At 40.7% G+C, this 19,115-nt stretch overlaps 1 protein-coding gene across 2 annotated transcripts in view; it reads right to left on the bottom strand.

The window, feature by feature from the left end:
• The window catches only part of Ephb1 (EPH receptor B1), a 440,603-nt gene that overhangs the window by 35,799 nt on the left and 385,689 nt on the right, over positions 1–19,115 (bottom strand). For both annotated transcript variants that reach the window (XM_074060049.1, XM_074060048.1), the window contains exon 12: positions 14,690–14,905. In XM_074060049.1, the coding sequence (XP_073916150.1) occupies positions 14,690–14,905 (216 nt within the window). The remainder of the gene's footprint in view (positions 1–14,689; positions 14,906–19,115) is intronic.

The raw sequence follows: 19,115 nt of genomic DNA, 5'->3' as shown, positions 1-19,115 counted from the left end.
CGTCTTCCTTATTCTGTCGTCACTAAGCAAGACAGCCTGCATCCAGCTCTGCAATAGACCCCTAGCTAGCTCCTTTCCACCTTTAGGTCTCAGCCAAGAGGTTCCTTTCTCAGAGCCCAGTGATACACACTTGATATATGCTTCCCCACCATCACACCCAACAATTCTAACTATGTAACTAATTGCAAGATTAGTTGTTTAATGTTTATCTTTTTTTCCCAGAACTTCAGGCTCTCAGGAACTATGTTTTACTACCTGCTATGATTTGCACATGTTAGATGCTTAACCATCGGCTGGAGAACAACAAGTAGAGGCTTGCTAGGTTGCATTTAGGTGGCTGCCATTCCCACCTGAGGATGCATATGAGGTCAGGGATTTGCACACTGGACTGCACACACCATATCCCCACTAGACCACATAAGAGAGAGACACTGGTGAGAAACCTGACCACCCCTTGTTCCAGTCTCTGGGTATGGGTTGGATCAGGCTCTGAAATTCCATACTGATCTCATCCAGGCTAATAATACACAGGCCTTGCTAAGAATAATTATTGCTGAGTCTTTCTCAAAAGGGCACTTCAGTCAGGTCCTGCTATCCCTAACTGAGCTTCTGCTGATAAAGTGACCTGGGGGAGATCAGAGGGAAGAGGAGGCAGAAATGTCTGTGGAAGAATTATTTGAGTGGCAGAGCATGGGGCAGAATGACATTTGAATTATTCTTCCCTAGGCTTAATTAATGCCAGAGAAGAATTTCCAGGGGACCAGGACTCGGTTTTATTCTGGCTGCAATTAAAGGGTCTTCCCCGTCTTTTACTTGCTTGTCTTCATACTTTTCTATTTTTCATCTACCCCAGGAGGCTGAGCTGCTTCTCAAGCCCAATGATTGAAAGAGGAGCTAGAATTCATGCTTTAAAAATGGCCTCATGGGGAAGGTCATGGATCAGAAAGGGAGGTGAAGTATGATTTAAATGTAAAACCGTCCTGAACTGAGGGTTGTTGGATAGAAAGCCAGCAAACCTTGCTCTTTCTGAAGAATGCAGGTCATAGCTTGAGTCAAGATCTGTAGGCAAAGAATCAGCCTACTTAGTAGCAACTTCTGTGTGTGTGTGTGTGTGTGTGTGTGTGTGTGTGAGAGAGAGAGAGAGAGAGAGAGAGAGAGAGGAGAGAGAGAGAGAAAGAGAGAGAGAGAGAGAGAGAGAGAGAGAGAGACACTCACTATGTAGCACTGACTGGCTTTGAACAGGCAATACTCCTTCCTTAGCTTCTTGAGTTCTGGGATTACAGGCATTCACCACCATAGTAGTGCAGCAACTAGTGACTTCTTAAATAGTACAGAAAAGTGCACATGGAGGGGGCTTTTTCTGAAAATCTTGCAGGAAGGATTATCTTTGAGATACTTTTCTGCTTTCTTTGCACCTTTGAAGTATTAAGTATCTAAGTACATTATAAGAAAAAAAAAGAGAATAAAACCAAGTACTACATCAGGCAAATTCACATCTCAGCAGTAATGCAAGGTAATAACCCAGCTTTACCTTTTTACTAAGTGTTGCTTAGAATGCGGTGTCTGTGTGTGTGTTTCTGGGTAGCCCTGGGTGCATCTGTGTATTTCTTTGGGTGTCACATGTCACTATGTGTGTTTCTGACTATGCTTTGTGATATGTTTGGGTGAACATTTAAGAGCCCAACCATAACAACTACCTTCTTTTCTTAAGCACAGATTTATCTAAAAAAGATAATGGTAAATAAATGCAACGCAAGGGAACTCGTTACTTGGCAGTGACTCACACATGACAGCGAACATGGCCCTGGTGTTAATTTGCATCTTTTTGATGCTATGGTCTAGAAGACTTTCAGGATTGGGAGTGATCTTTATTGGTCTGCTCCCAAATTCTTCATACCAATCTCCAGGATCTCCAGGACTGATTTAATGAGCATTTATGTTTTTTTCAGAACTGCCCTCTAAAGAGTTGATGGTTGGGGGCAGAGGTTCAGAGTGGAAAATGGGTAACTAGGTGGGGGCAAAAGTGGCAGGGTCAGAATGAGGTCCCAAAACTAGAGGCAGATGCTCTGTGATGGAGACAGAAGGGGCTGTGACCTCACTGTCTCCTTAGACAGAGGCAATAGCTGGCGGGGGGAAGGGGGAGAGAGTTCGAATTATAGGCACAGGCACCCCCAACCCATGCAAAGACACTGGAACCCCAGTGAGACCCCAGTGTTCATACTTTTAGAAGAGAGAAGTTCTAAGATGGTCAAAACTACATTTCCTTTTCCTAGAAAAGATCCAATATCAGATTTACTTTGTCAATAAGGTAATTAATATTTCTTGCAATGCAAATTTGTGAAGTAAATGTATGCTTTCTAAAGTAGATTCAATGCTGTGAGTGGTTCTCCAAGACTGTTCCAAGACCAATGGAGTTGGCATCATTTGGGAGATTTGTGAAAGGCAAACTCCTGGGCTCCCTCACAGACCTGCAAATAGGAATTCTTGGGTGGGGCCCAGACACCTGTATCTGCACAAAATCTCAGGGGACTCTGATGCACTTCTAAATTTGAGAACTACAAGTGCCTATGGACACAGCCTTAGTAGCCTTTTCCTTTCTGTCTCCAGAGAAGATTTCTTTAAAATTCTTCTATAGTAATCCTGTCACAAGCTCCGTCAGTTTTCCTTTGTGAACATGGGCTTTTCTGAGCTTCTTGGGGCTCTCTGTTTTGTCATTTGTTGTTGTTTTGCAGTGACTAGAGCTAAGGAACATAACTGGATCTTTTTACCAATCAGTGTTGACTGTGCATATCTGGGTATCTCTGGCTGAAGGACAGAAGACTAGTCTTCTAGTCTGAGAGATTAGAAGGCATTCATGACAGCTGCCACAGCAATATCATACAGGCTGTGACGAGGGAAGAGCTTGCGCTACAGATTATTACCTGGTTATCCCAGGAGTTCTTACAAACCTAACATAATCTTGCAAATCCCATTTTATGGATGAGGAGACCTAGACCAAGTTCACAGAGGACAGTGTGATCCAAATCATGCATTCTTCGTATCATCCCAAAGAACTACTTTTCCATACCAGAGCGGGGGAGAACGTACTAGAAAAGATATTCTCCCCACCTTCCCAGCCCATGCAGAACTCATCAGAGATGGGGTCTTTGGGAGGTGATAGGATCATGAGGGGTCCAAGCTCATGAATGGACTAATTCACCTCTAGGTTCATAGTTTAATGGGTTTTGGGAAAATGGTTTTGTTATAAAAGTTCTTTCTCTTTGCTCCTCCGATGCCATGAGGTGAATGGTCCTGCTCTGCCATGTGCTCCACATGGTGATGTCCTGCCTTGCCCCAGGGCCACAGTGATGGGGCCAAGGGACCATGGACTGAAACCTCTGAAACTACAAGCCAACATAAATATTTCATCTTTACAAGTTGTCTCAGGTATTTTTTCATAGCAACAAAAATCTGGTTAAAACAATAGTAAAGACAGGTTACACCTGAGATAATAATGAATGAGAATGATGGGTAATGTTGAGGGGAGTGGGATCAAGGTGGGAGGGAGGTGCTGTCTACACCATGACCTAGGATGGCTAAAATTCATCACAGGGAAACAAGGGCCTCGGCAGAATACATGAGGAGTTGACCATGGCACCAAATGCCCACAGAGATTACCCTTAGGGACAGGGTATCCTTTGTCCCAGAAAGAGGATGAACCCTTACAAGTTTCGATTCTAGAGCAAGGACAACCCCAATGTGTCCAGGCAGTCTTGTTGGGCAGCAACAAGAAGGACTGTGTGTGAAGAAGTGCTGGCAAGGGGATGACTGATGATCAAGGAAGGACACAAGCAGCAGGCAGAGTCTGAGAAGATGGTTCCTGCTTCCCATCAAGAGCAGCAGATACCCCAGGAATAGTTCTGCTTATGGTTCAGAGAGGGGGACAGACACGGGGCAGAAAACATCAGCTGACATGAGAAGAGAGAGGGCAAGGAGGAAGAAGAAGTGGCAGGGTTGCAAGGAAGCAAGACTCAGAATAGCAGAAACACAGATTGTGGGAGGACTGGGAGCTTGAGACAAGAGGAAGGAGTGGCAAGGGTAAAGTCAAAGGAGATGGGGCTGAGGGGATAGGTACCTTGAAGCCTTAATACAATTCGTGATAAAATGGGGGGAGGCCTGCAGGGAGTGGGACTGTATAGAGGACAGGAAAACCGCAGATGTCTTAGAGAGACAGCCCTGGGGCTCTGTAGGTTGGGGATGTTGACATAACTTTACCTCACTAAGTACTAAGAAGGAAGATTGTGCCAACTAGAGAACAGGATGGGCCTCTTCCTGCTGTTCAAAAGAGAAAGAAAGTCATGCTGGATGGGGTAGAACTTTTGACTTAAGTCACATAATGCCCCTATCCAGAGGTTTATGGAATCCATTTGGAGATCTGTCTACCAATGTCAGCTGATAAAGAGAAAAGATCAGGTTTGGGAATGCGTATGTGAACTCCAAATACAAAGCATTAATTAAACATATGGCCCCTTTATTGGTATGTGTAGAACTTTTCCGTTCTTGTTAACATTAGGCAGACCAATAATAATGAGGATGTGGCCTAAGAGGTCAAACATTGAGAGTTTGCCTGTAACAGAAGCAGGGGAGTGTTTGTGTGAACACCCATAACAGTACTGAGAAATATATTTGCCAAAAGGAAAGTTGTGTGGATCATATAGGTGTTCAGAGCCCAGCCCATCTCATTTTTCTGTCCCTCTTGTAGGGCAGGCATATTAGTAGCAGCTCAGAACTCTTCCTTAGGTTAGTGAGTTTATTTCAATTATAAGGCACAAAGGAACAAATTTTATCTGTTCATTATTGCAGGTGTCTGTTGGGAAGGAAATTCTCCTGGGGCTAGAAATTGCAATTTAAAACGGAGAATGAACACCTGGAGAAAAGAAATACGGTGGAGAACTACGTCACAGTGAGAGATGGTAGATGAGGGCCTAGTAGGAAAGACAAGAAAACTTTAATAGCTATTAATGAGGTCTTCACTTATAAAGTAAAGCCAGGTGTATTAGAAGATGCAGTGTTGAAAAGATCTTGAAAGAACTGCATGAAATAGGAGACGTATGGGGGAACAGCGAGATCTCAAAGATTGCCTTACAGAATTGAAATTAAGGGCACAAAGCTGTAAGTTCCACTTTGGGTGTGGAAGAATAGGTTTCTAACAAACAGACTCACTAGAAAATAACGACAAGCACAAGAGAAAAGAAAAGGAAAACTTCTTGAAGTTCTAGAAACTGAACAGCATGAAGCTTTCTTTATCTTTTGTAGTTTTGCCCTATGGGTAGCCACAGTCTCTGCAGTCTGCTCAGTGCTAGCACTCCAGTAGTGGTGCCTACCATCTTTAGGGCTGCAAGAAGCAAGGCAGAAGAGTTTGGGTTATGGCCATCAGGGCTGCTGGACAATAGGAGGCCCAATTCTCTGACTAACTCGAAGGATGCTTGTATGAGACAGAGATGCTGCCCACTACAGGTTGAGTCTAACCAAGTTAATTTCTTGATAAGTCAAGCATATCAGCAGTCTTCGGAAAATTGTAACAGAATCTAAAATCTTGGCATCACAACATTCATGATGTATAAAATCTTAAACTACAAGAAGTACAAAGAGCCAGGGAAATGTGACTCACCGTCATAAGAAAAGAAGATCCAAAGATGCCAACCTCAAGACAATACAGATGTTAAAACATCAGATAGACTTTAAAGCAGCTGTTATAGCTGTGCTCAGTGAGGTAAACAAAAATATGTTTGTGATGAATAAAAAGGTAAGACACTCCAACCAAGAATCAGAAGGTGTAACAAAAGTTTTAATTAGAAACTGTAGAACTAGAAAAGACATCAGAAAAATGTCCCAGGAAGGGTTCAACAGCAGTCAGGGTGGGGAGTGGGGGAAATGAAAGAATCAATGAACTTGAAGACAGATCTTGGAAGAGAAGAAAAAGTCAGGGAAAACAATGAACCTCAGGAACCTGAGGACAATTTCGGAATTTCTCCTCCAGGTAATTACAGACCTGTAAGGAGAGAAAAAGGAACAGAAAACAGTATTTGAAAGGACAGAAAATAATATCCAAAAACTTTTCAAATATAGTGAAAGACATAAATTTACAGATTTGTGAAGGTTGGAAAACCTCAAACAGGATAGATTTGGTGGGATGGGGAGATGCATGTCCAGGTCTATCACAGTCAAGCTAAAGAAACCAAAGATAATGAGAAAATCTTGGAGGCATCCAGAGAAAATGACAGTATATATGTACTTATGTATGTGACAATGTTTGAAGATCATAGGCTGGGCATTTAATAAAATGTACAGTAAGCCCACTTTATTTATGGATTTATTACACAGGGTTTTGACCAAATGCAGCAAAAAAAAAAATACAAAACAAAAGGAATTTCAAATAAAAAATTTAAATTCCCCCACATACATTATGTAACTCAGTTGATACGGAGAAGCTCTCAGTCAGTCATGCCTTGTTGTTAGGTGTGTTTAAGTTGTTTGATCCTCTGAGTGTTTCCCTATCCTTCATTTTGAGGAAATATACATCCCAAAAAGCAAATGGTACCCACAAAGCAAGGTAAAGGCGATGAAGGTCCTCCCAAGCTGAAAAGGGCATGTAATGTGCTTAATTTAAGTGACGAAGTGAACATTTTAGATTTGTGGAAAGGAAGTATGTCTACTGGAAGTTGAGCAGCATTCTGGGAAAAATAAATCAAGCATCCTCAGTGCAGCACTGAACTCTATTCATCCTCAACTTTCACGGTGTTTTCCTCAGGGGTGGTCTCCTGGAACCATATACCCATGGATACCAAGGGTCTGCTGTAGCTCACATTTATTGGTCTGATGTTTCCTCATGATGAGACCCATGGTACATATTCTAAATAGAGAATCACAAATGCTATGCTCTTCTCTTTGCATCTTACAAGTGGCACATGATGACTATCCTCCTGTTACTGGTGGGGTAAACTGTAATCACGTGATTCAAATTATATATACATATATATGTATACATGAACAATGATTCAAATAACTGTGGGACTTATTCAAATAACTATGAAACCACAGACACTAGAAAACAATGAAACACCATCTTTATTAAAAGTACTAAAGAGGAGGAAGCCTTATAAGCCCAGGATTGTATATCGAGCAAAATTATATTTCAGGAATGAATGAAAAATATAGACATTACTCCAACAAAAAGAGAAACTTGGAAAATCTGTTGCCAGAAGACCTGGACTACAAAAAATGTTAGATATTCTTCAGACTGAAAGAATGGTAACTAAGGGAAATTTGGGTCCTCAGGGATGAAGGAAGAGCGAGAGAATGGTAATTATTTTGAGTTAACATAAAACGTCTTCCTCTTAATTTCTTTAAAATGCATATAACTTTTTAAAGCAAAGCTTATAACATTATCTTTGGGACTTTTAATGTACATAAATGTAACACATGGGGTGGAGGTGGTAAATGGACAGGTATGATTTGACAACATTTTATGTAAAGTGGTGTAATATAAACCTTAAGTAGACTGAGAAATCAAGGTTCTACATATATTTATAATGAATGTATGTGTTACATAAGAATTCTAATTCTTATGTAAGAATAACCATGAAAAAGTAAATGTAAATAAATGGAGCTAAAAATCAATAGATAAAGTTAATAGCTTGTGTACCTCTGCCCACGGATGGGGTGGGGAGGGATGCAATATGGCTTGGCCTCTGTATGCATCATTCAGAGGCCAGCAGAGCCAGTTGGCAAAGATGACACCTTATTTGGACAATACTTTGCTTAGCTTTTGGGAGGTCAGCTTGGAAAAATAAAGACAGAGAACTAGGCTTTATGGGACATCACAAATATCCAAAGATGGGCAGAGGGTCTGGTATACTGTGGGACCAAAGAGGGAGCCAAGGAGTCCTGAGCACTGGGTTTGGAACCTGGAGACCTCGACTAAAGGGCAGTAACAAGCTATGTGACTGAATAAGTCCTTTGAACAGTCTGGGCTTTAGGATCCTCCTCTGTAAAGTGAGGGAGATGGACTTACAGAAAATTCTTAGCAATTGTCTCTCTTGAGGCAGGGACAATATCCCGTGTTCCTACCTATATTTAACTGAATTGTAAATGCTGGGCTCCTTCATGCTCAGAAAGGGGACTTCTCTGGTTCTATCCTCTTCCACAGAAAAGTACAATTATCCCCACTGTTTGGACTCCGTCTTAATACCGAGGACTCACAAATACATATCTCCATTTGGATTTCTCCTCCATGCTGTAAAGCCATGTTTTCAACTACCTATTCAGCATCTCTACTTAGATATCCTACAGGCACATAGAAATCAAATGTTCTAAACAAATGCCTCCCAAAATTTTGTAGGTATCAAATCACCTGAGATAGCATAGTAAAAATGTAAAAGTCCAGACCTTATCTTACTTCAATGAAACTATGCCTCTGTGTTCTTTATTACTTCTCCAGGTAAATCTGATATCCTCCAAAATTTGGGGAATACCATTATAGACCAAACCTGCAATCTATTCCTAACCCTTCTACTCCTCCAGCAGTTCCCTTCCAGTGTCCTCAATCTCCATCTCCTCCATCTGGAGGACCAGGTTGGAGTCTCAGAGTTATCTTTGAAACTCTGTGACTTTCATCCCAAGCACCATCCACCTTTGGAACATTCCATGCTACCCCCACTGAGCCTTCTGGGCTTCCTGCACTGTGTCCCACCCCCATTCTTCCATAGTCTCCTGGCACATTTCACTGCTTCTACTACTGCCTTTTGTACCCATACTCCACACTGCATCCGGGGTAAGTTAAAAAAATATTTAGGGATAACATCAAATCTCAATAAAAGTTGCAAGAACAGCACAAAAAACACTCTGTTCCAATGGAATGTGTATATTCTACTCCAATATCACATTCTAACTAGCAATAGCTGTCCAAAAAATGTACACACATCAAACCTAGTAATCATGCCTCTTAATCTAGAACAGTTTTGCAGTCTTTTTGACTTTCATGACCTTGACAACTTTAGGATATTACATTTAATAAAATGTACCCTATTTTAATTAGTTTGGTGTTTCCTCATGATGACAGCCAGGTTATACCTTTTGAACAGAGTATCGTAAATGCTGTGGTTTTTTCTCTGGGTTCTAAAAGTGCCACACAATGTGTTCTTTCCCTATAACTCGTGGTGTAAATTTTAATCAACTGATTCCGATGGTGTTTTTCAAGCTTTTCCTCTATAAAGTTACCTTGTTCCTTTTGTAATAAATAGATATTTGGGGGCAGATACTTTGAAGCTGTGCAAAATCCTACTCCTCTTCTTATGGCCTCCCCAAGTTTTAGAAAGCATTGATGTTTCTTATTTGGAATTAACTATGAATTTGATGGTTGCCAAATAGCTTCTTGTAATATTCCTTTTTAGTATAGGAAGAGCTTTGCCTTGTTTCCATTTCATTATTAATTTATATTCATATCAGGCTGCACTCAATAGTTCTATCTTGTTAAATGGGTTATAATCTATTACTAAGTATGTATTTTGGAGTTCAAGTTATCCCATATTTGGACATTAGGAGGCACTTTAAAAATAGCCATCATTCTTTGAGTCCCTTCTCACTTTCTTGCACAAAAAGGTAAGCTAACCTCACCTTATTTTCCCTGTTCAAGCCATGTAAGGGACACTTCTAAAATGAGTCCTGGTTGCTTTAAGAAGAGTATTCAGAAATCAAGATCTGAGTGCCAGGTGTACTCTTGATACATTGCTTCAAGGGACTCTCAGCCTGTATTTATTTCTGTCTCCACAAATTCACACTGATAACCTCCATTGCAATTAAACACCACACAATTCATTATAGCTTTCATGCAATCTGTATTTATACCCTCTCTTCGAACAGCTCCTATTATCCCCAATATATTTCTTAATCTGTCCATGTATACATGTTCTCTTAATCCCACTGGGCTGGTTGCCCCTTCACAGGTCCTGATCTCTGTAGGATTTGCTTCCCTGGATCAGGGTAGCTACCTTTGTTGGGCCTGCCAAATGATTTTTGGTGAAAGAAAGCCAAAAATTGTTGTTGTTAAGAAGGAAAGTGGACTCTGGAAAGAAAAGGCAAGAGAAAAAGCTCCTATTTTTCTGAAATGTGATCTATCACCTCTGGAACATCTGCATACACACACACACACACACACATACACACACATCATTCTAAGTCTATAAAGTCCAACACAAGAGTCTGGGAGATCCTACATGCTGTAACTGGTGCTTGACTTTAGGCACTTTCCCTCTACTTCTCCAAATGCCGGGACTGAGGAGGTCTCTCTTCAGTTCTCGTCTATCCATCTTCCCTCTTGCCAAGGGGACTTTGCTTGTGTTGCTTCCTGCCTTTTTGGTGTAACCTGCCACATTTATTTTGGGCGAAAGAATGCTGTAAACTGAATATTTGTGTGTCTCCAAATAATAAGTTAAAACCCTAATCCCCAGTGGATGGTATTTGGAGACTGGCTTTATGTAGTTACCTCCATAAAGGGTTACAATTAGGCCATGAAGATGGAGACTCTGTGATGGCATTAATGCTCTTATGACTTGAGGAAGAGGCATAAGATCCCTTTCTCACCCTCTCTGCATGAACAAATAAAGCAAAGGCCATGTCAAGACATAATCAGAAAGAGGGTCTTCACCAAGAACCTGACTAGATTGTTACCTTGATCTTGGACTTACCAGCCTCCAGACCAAGAGAAATAAATCTTGTTGTTTAAGCCACCCAGTCTATGGCATTTATCAAGCTCACAAGGACAATGACTTACTAAATCTCTGCAGGGTCACCATCTCCTCTTCTGAAAGTCCTGCTTAATTCCCCTAGAAACAGTCAGGCCATTTTGTTATTTACTGTTTCTAGCTGGCAACTGTGCACTCATTGAGTATGTGTGTCATTAATGTCCCCAGTCCTTGCTAAATTGTACACTGAGTGAGAGCAGTAATGATATCTCTCTTTGGTCATGATTATGACATTAGTGTGTGACCCAGTATTGGCACATAATAAGTGCTCAAAAAGTATTTGTCATGTGAATAAATTGAATTTTAGAAGCATAATTTATATTAGAAGCATAATTTATTTAATCAGCAAATGCATTCATTTTTAAATGGCATGGTAAATATGGTGAGGCAAGTGATTGTATGACTGCAAAGACCCTGAAAACTCTTAGGTCTAGAGTATCATCTAGAAGAAACACTTACAAAATCGCAACAAAGGTCTAAATAAATTGTACAGGAAATTAATATGGGAAACTTTTACCTAAGAAGCTTTCACTATAAAGTATGTGCAAATTGTTTATTTGGCTCTCATTATTATTAGGTGATTCAGGATCATCAAAATATTAGTCCTTACAGATAGGATTGTAAAACATGTCCTGTGAAGGGCTGGGGACTTATGGGGGGAGGGAAGGTGAATGGAGAGGATAAAGGAGGGTAAATATGGCCAAAGTGCTTTGCATATTTATGTGAAATAGAACAATGAAACCTATTGCAATCATTTTAAATATGGGTAAGGGGTGAGGGGAGAGAGACGATAGGGGAAAATCTAACCGAGGTACATTGTAAGCATATATGGAAATGTCACAATGAATCCCCCTTGTACAACTAATATATGCTAACAAAAATGCTTTGAAAATAAAGTCTTAGTCCATCCAAAGGTACAACAGAGTTCCATTCAAAGTCTAGATGTGAAAGCCAGGTATGATGGTGCATACATACTTGTAATTCCAACACTCAAGAAGCTGAGACAGAATTGTAAATTCCAGGCCAGCCTAGGCTACATAGTGAGATCCTGTCTCAAAAGAAAAAAACCCAAAAAACTAAAAGCAAAATCAAAACAAGTCCAATGTGAGCACATATGTAGGCATGTTTTGGAACTGGACAAGGTAACTTTAAATTTCACTTAGAAAAGATTTTTGAGAATAGCTAAGGAGTTTATTTTTAAAAAGAAATATGAAGGATAACTTGTTTTACCCAAATAGTAAGACTTTCGCTAAAATTATTATAATCAAAATAATATAGCCAGAAAATCTTTTACTATAATCAGAATAATATGATTAAATACAAGAATAAATAGATCAATGGAAGAGAATTGAGATCGAAACAAAGTTCATATAATAACTTAATGTCCAAGATGATATGTGAATTAATAAAAAGTGAATAATATGTTAATAAGTAATGTTGGCATAACTGTTCACCTGGACAAAATGGTGAGAATATACTTTCTGATATTAAAAATGAATTCCAGAACACCCCTGGTATCTGTCAACAAAAAAATGGAAGAACAAACAATAAATTCAGCAATAACTAGGAATATAAATTTCTGTGCCTCACAAGAACATGAGTGATTCTGTCACACAAAATGCTAAGTGAAAACAATCAGAAACAAAAGAATCATTGTCTGTGATCCCACTGATATGAAGTTCTAAAAAATCTGTCGTTGAAAAGAATCAGAAGAGTGGTTGTCTCTTGGTATGAGTATTTTGCGGGGAGGGTGAGAATTAACCTAGAAGGAACATGAGGGAATTTACTTGGTTGATAACCATGTTCCTTATCTTGTTGGGAGTTTGGGTTACGTGACTGTGTGAATTTGTTAAAACTCTAAATATACACTTAAGACCTGTGTATTTCATTGAATGCAAAATGTTCTTGAAGAAAAGAGTATAGAGTGATGGATGTACAGAGGTATGGACAGAAGTTCTGTCAAATTCTTTCAAGATCTCTGTATGCTTGAATTTTTTTAAAATAAAATGTTGAAAAATAAATAAGTAAATCAAAATTAAATAAATTTTAATTTAAATATAGAATAAACCCCACAATAAAATAGCACAGAAAATTTTAAGAAGCATTTATCATCTTTGAGTGAAGAGAACAAACCAGTTATCCTAACAAGATGTGGAAGTAAACACAGATATTTTTGACTACTTTTGACTGTTAGGATATTAACTAGTTTTCAAGCCAAAGTATAACCAAGACAATTAAAATAACAACAAGTTGGTGGGGATGGAATAATTGTATCATATATGACAAAGGGTTAACATTCCCAACATAAAGACCAACAAATAACCAAATAGAAAAATAGGTAAGACATCTATAGACAACAGAAGAAGAAATATGAATTGTAGTAATTGTGTGAAATGATATTAATAAATCTAGCAGTCAGTTGAAAATGCAGTTAAAACAAAATGAGGTAACCATTTTTAATCATTAGATTAGCAAATTGTTAGAAGTTGATCACCAAAAGAGCTGGTAACAATGCTAGAAGATGGGCACATTCCTGAAGGAGTATGACTATTTACCAAGTTTGAAAAATCAGTCTGGCAGTAATGTCCAAGACATATAAAAGAATGCAGAGATACAGGCATTATAAGGTCTTCATTTCATAGAATTAATATCTCAAAGTTGTTTTTTTTTTAACAAAGAGAGAAATGTGAAAGGGGACAGCTATCTGTTGAGAAAGATGCTTCAGGGCAGATTGGTCTCATTGTTAAATCTGGCTGGTCTCATTTTTTATAGTCCATGGGCTCAGAATGATGTGTATAACTTTTTAAAGGGTTACATCACAAATGGCAATATAATTATTTCATAATAAACTCCATTTTGCCTCTTGGCCAGCAAAGCCTAAGTGACTTACCTTTAAGAAAATGTCTGCCAATTCCTGCCTCAGGGAAATTGTAAGTTATCAGTTATTCTTTTGCTACTTCCCTCTATTGTTTTGATTCTTATAAAGCACATTTGCAAGTTTAAGGAAGATAGGTATTCAGGGAGGGAGGTCGACCAATCACTTTGGATGCTGTTGGAAATGGCATAAGGAGACAAGTAGAAACCAGGAATCCTAGTTAGGCAGCCACTGTAACAATCCAGGCAAAAGAGAATGGTGCCTTGTAATGGGGTGGTGGCAACAAAGAGGGGGGAAAAGAGATAGATTCCCCAGGAACCTATAAGAGTTACTGAGGGATTGAAAATGAATGGTGAGACACAAGGAGAAATCGACGATGACTCCTCACTTTCAGGTTCTGATTAAGTGGTGCCAACTACTGGGATGGAGAGACTGGGAGGGGATATTGAAAAGCAAAGCCAGAGGTCTATTTTGAACTTGGTAAAGTTCTAAATGGAATTGTGTGAAGGAGGTAGTTGGATCTAGATGAGGAGAGCTGTTCAGGATGTGGAGGGGGAGCCTGAGCAGGAAATTCAAATTTAAGACTACTCATCATATAGCTGGTGCTTAAAGCTGCCTGGAAGCAAGATACAGGAAAAAGCAAAGGGCATTAAGATTCAATCTGGTGACACAGTGCCCAGCCCAACTACAGAGTGAAATCCTTAATCATACCCAAATCCTGCTCCCTGATGATGGATGTCTCTGCTGCCACTGTCCACCTGATTGAATTCTCCAAAAGTTTCTTCCCACTAGTCAAGGAACACCGCTCATTAGATTAGACAGGGCACCTTCCTCACAGCCTATACCTGAATCCTTGCCTGTGTAATCAGCTGCTGTTGCTTCTCATGGATGGATGGTCCTCCCATTGTCTGCTTCCCCAGTGGGAAGATCAGTTCAAGTTCCCTTCCAGTATGCTCTGCTACAGGTGCCCAGCCATGTGCAACCATCTTGTATTCACGCCATGCTTTTCCAGAGAAGACCAAGAAGGACTCACCAAGGAGCTGGTGTAGGTGGGGTCTGAAGTGTCATCCTGGAGGTAGCGGGAGAGGCCAAAGTCAGACACCTTGCACACCAGGTTGCTGTTGACCAGAATGTTCCTAGCAGCCAGGTCCCGGTGCACATAATTCATCTCAGACAGGTACTTCATGCCAGCAGCGATGCCCCTCAACATACCCACCAGCTGGATCACTGTGAACTGCCCATCATTTTGCTGTGATGAGACATAAAGAAGGGTCAGAATCAAGATGGGCTTCAATGGATAAGCGGGAGCCAAGAAGCCATGCCAACTGCTTGTCAGCCTCTCTTAGCACAAAGCATGCAGCTCACTGCTGCCCCTTCTTCTTCCTCCCCAATTCTTATCCTCTCCTTGAACACTTCACTGTCTTTTTGCCAAGCCCTGTCGATTTCATTTCTAAATTACATCTCAAACTCATCCACTCCTCTCTCTCTCCACTTCCACCATTCCACCCAAGTCATGGTCATCCATCACCTGTTACAGCCTCCTGCACCAGCACCGCCCTACAATCCATTCTCTCCACGACAGCCAGAGTCATCTTTTAAAGACATAAATCAGGTCATGTCACTCTCTGGCTTAAACTCTCTAATAGCCTCCCATTGCATTAAGGATAATCTCCAAACTCATTAGCTGAGTCTATGAGACTCCATGGGATCAGCTACTGCCTTGTGTTATACCATAGGACCCCTTACTGCTGTGCTAAATAAAGCCACAGTGACTGGCAACCTCTCAGTTCTCAACTGAAGCTCTCCCTGCCTTAGGGCGCTTCCATGTGCCATTCCCTACGTTTTTCTCTCACAATTCACAACTATTTGCCTTTCAATTTTCTGCTGAAATGTTCCTTACAAAGAGGACACCCTTGTAATTAACCTCTCATTCCCTCAAATATCATTAGCACTTTCTGGCTACTATCTTTTAGTGCATGCCTTTATTGTTCTTCTTAGCACATATCACAAGTTTTAACCTTGTGTATGTTTGTGTGTGTGTGTCTTTCTGTCTGTCTCTTCTGCTTGACTTTAAGCCTTTTGAGGATAAGAACCCCATCTCCTGTGGTCACTACAATTATTAGTGCTGAAAACTTTAACAGAGAAGGAAAAAAACTCAATAAATATAAGTTAAACGAATGACTCTTCTTGCTTCCAAAATTCAATGTCTAAGTCATCTTCTGTGAGTGATTTCAGACCTGTCAGTCTTTACCCTGGGATAACTACACTCACTCATGGGGAATGGGGCAGAAGCTCAGACATGGTGTCTGGCACATGGGACTCTGCTAGTGTGTGGGGCTGCTGATGCTCCTCCTTATAACAGCCTGTGATTCCCTTTCTCCAATCACTAGTGGGCTCACAGCTGCTTGGGCAGGTGCTCTCCCTCTGTCAGACTCTTCAACAAATGGACTGTGGCTTCCTCTTGCCAACCCAAAACTCTTGGATCTTGCCTCTGTGCACAGTGGTTAAAGCAGTGGGCTCATGCTGTCAAGAACATATTTTCTCATTTGTTCTAGCCCATTTGCTCCCCAAAGAGCCATGAGTTGTATCCTGCAAGTAGAGCATGGTCCAAGCACTGGGATGCTGAGACTGGAGAAGATGTAGAAGGAAGCATGACATTGAGGGTCAAGACTGCTGAACAAGGGCTCCAGGGAAGCCAGCCACATCCTCTTTCCTAGAGTCCTCATGTGAAACAAAGAAAGTATAAACACTGTGAGGTGTTCCCATTCATTGGCCATGTTTTCAATGCCAAATGTTTCACAATGCACTCACATACATGATCTCATGTAATCATGTGTGGACATGCCTTTTTATGCATTCGCTCCTCCAAAGACAGTTTTCTATGCAAAAAATAAGTAAGGAAACATAAAAGACTTGTTATAAAACATCTTATTTATTAGAGAACACACCAAGACCAACAATCAAGAAGTCTAACAATGAATGCATGAATTGTTCAAGACTGTTCCTCATGCAAGATTTCATGCCGGGATCCATCTTTGGGGGGTTATGCCCTGGGATCAATTGAAGCAAATTGCTATTCCTTCTTCCTTCCTAAGACTCTGCCAGAAGAAGGGTCCCTAAATATGCTGGGTTTGACATACCCCACATCTCAGGCTGCTTGTAACTCAAATCTTTACCTCCCAACCTGCCCAGATGCTTTTCCCTATAATATTTTTATTTCTTCTAACTAGCTCTAAAAAAAAGTGCAGGACTGCTTTTTAGAAACTCTGATTTTGAGCACATGTTGCCCATCTGTGAAAGCTGGATGCACAGTAAGTGACGCAAATCCTCCTCCTCGCTAATGAACTTCAATCAACACCTTCTCAAGAAGTTAGCCAGCCCTTCCTTAGCACCCTGCCTTTGCTCCAAGCAGGTCTCTGGGGGGATTTGCCTCCTCAGAAAGTTGCCACACAACTTCTGTAGACTATAAAAAAATGTATCTCAGCTACAAGTCATATGGGTTGTGTTTTTTTTTCAGTTCAGTTTGTTATTTCCTTTCTGTAAGTGCAGATGATGTGGTGAAAAATTGATGTTTCCCTAAAGAAGTTGGCATTTGGATGGGGAAGGGCACTGGTGGGGTCTGTAAACAAGGTCAAGAAAGTATATGCAGCAATGTGTCTCTGTTTTTGCTTTAAGTCATTGCAGTCTTCCTGTTTTATTATCTTATGTGTCTTAAAATTTAGTCCAGGCATCCTTCATGGGTCATCAGAGGTCAAGAAGTGGTTAAAAGTCTGAACTCTGGAGCCAAACAGACCCAGTTTGGATCCAGGCTGTGCCATTCGCTGGTTGTGTAAGCTAGGGCAACTTAAACTACAGAGCAGCACTTTCCTCATCTGTAAAATAAGATTGTAGGGTCCACTCTTTGTAGGGTTTTGGTGAGGTTTAATGTAAAAAGGCTTCACTCGGTGCCCTGTGGATGCTAAGGTGGAAGCAATGATCACTGCTACTTCCAGCAAGGCCATAACATCTTCCAAGTCAGCTCTACCCTTTGCCTCAAATGGGCCTGGTGAGAAAGACTGAGGACACCTTCAATCAGGACCCTGCATTCCTCTCAGCTTCCAGAGTGCGTGAAAGAGAAATCCTAGGGTCACTGCCCTTGGATAACCCCGTTCACAGTGTATTTGGAACTCAACAGGTAACAGGTAGATATCTGTAAAGCTCCCTGCCACCCATCCAACTCTAGTAGTGATGAAACCTTGAAGTTTGGATCAATTAATTGACAACCATCGATTTCTTTCATTACCTGACTTTTGAATGGCAACTCATACTTCCCAGAACATATTTTAGGCCTTAAAACTGGTTCTGTGAAGTAGGTAAGGCAGGCGTTGTTTTTATAGGCAAGACAAAGAGGTCCAGAGAGTTTACGTGATCAGTGTTAAATCATTCTGTGCAAGTTTGAGTTATAACAGAAATCAAAATCCAGAACATCAAATTGCTTCTCCACTGACATTCTGTCCCTGATCCACCAGTAATGGCTGCTGCACATGCTGGTTGGAGAAGCTGTGCATAGCTTTGCAGGAAGAACAGCCATGACTGATTAATGATGCTACTCTTATCTGCTCTTTTAACTCCTGCCCAGTGTCCACTGGGATATGCTGATTTTGCAATGGGTGGTGCATTTCCTTAGGGTCTGCAGGGGACCACGTATCACCATAGGCAGGTTCCTGTCTTACTGAATCCGTAATCTTGGTGAAACCTAAAAAATAAACATATTAAGATTTTCTGACATGTTCAACTGTTTTTTGGGTCCAGAGATAAGAACCAGCATACAAAATAAGTGAGACCAAAAAACAATAACAAACAGACTTCTTAGTGACTGGGAAAGAGCGTGGCTCCACGCTGAGCATATTGGTAAAAACACAGTATAGAGAAGAAATACTGGCTTGGATGGAGTGATTTAAAATTTCTTCCCTTCATGAAGTGCTTTCTGCTGAAATTACTTTTCTGCAAATGCACTGAAGCCACTTGCTCGCCCTTATATTAGACAGGAAGGATTTAGGTATTTCAACTTTCATTGACAAATCCACTTCAGGAAATGAAGCCCTTATTTGATTTGTTTGAAGAGAATGAGTCATAGATTTTTTTTTAACTCAAAGAGAACTTTCAAGCTCATCTAGCACACTGCTTTTAGTTTATAGATGGGAAAACTGAGTTAACAGACTTGCTCCAGGCCATAGGGTGACTCATAGCAGAAGCCAAGGCATTGGCTTGGACTCAGGACTTCCAATCTGGTGTTCTCTAGCTGATATCTGGGCAGCTACCTTCTAGCTTCAGCCCATGAATGAGCTTCCCTGGTGAGAAGTCTCCTCATTTGACATGACTCAATGACTTCCAGGAGTCTTTGACTTACGACCATCTGTGAATGAAGTAGTAGAAACCACAAGGTTGCACTTTGCAAGAAGCCCTTATGGAACATGTCA

The sequence above is a fragment of the Castor canadensis genome, chromosome 17 (assembly GCF_047511655.1).
Source record: "Castor canadensis chromosome 17, mCasCan1.hap1v2, whole genome shotgun sequence".
In the NCBI taxonomy this organism is placed as follows: Eukaryota; Metazoa; Chordata; class Mammalia; order Rodentia; family Castoridae; genus Castor; species Castor canadensis.
The sequence above is the reverse complement of the archived record's forward strand: the minus strand, read 5'-3'. Positions and strand labels throughout refer to the sequence as shown.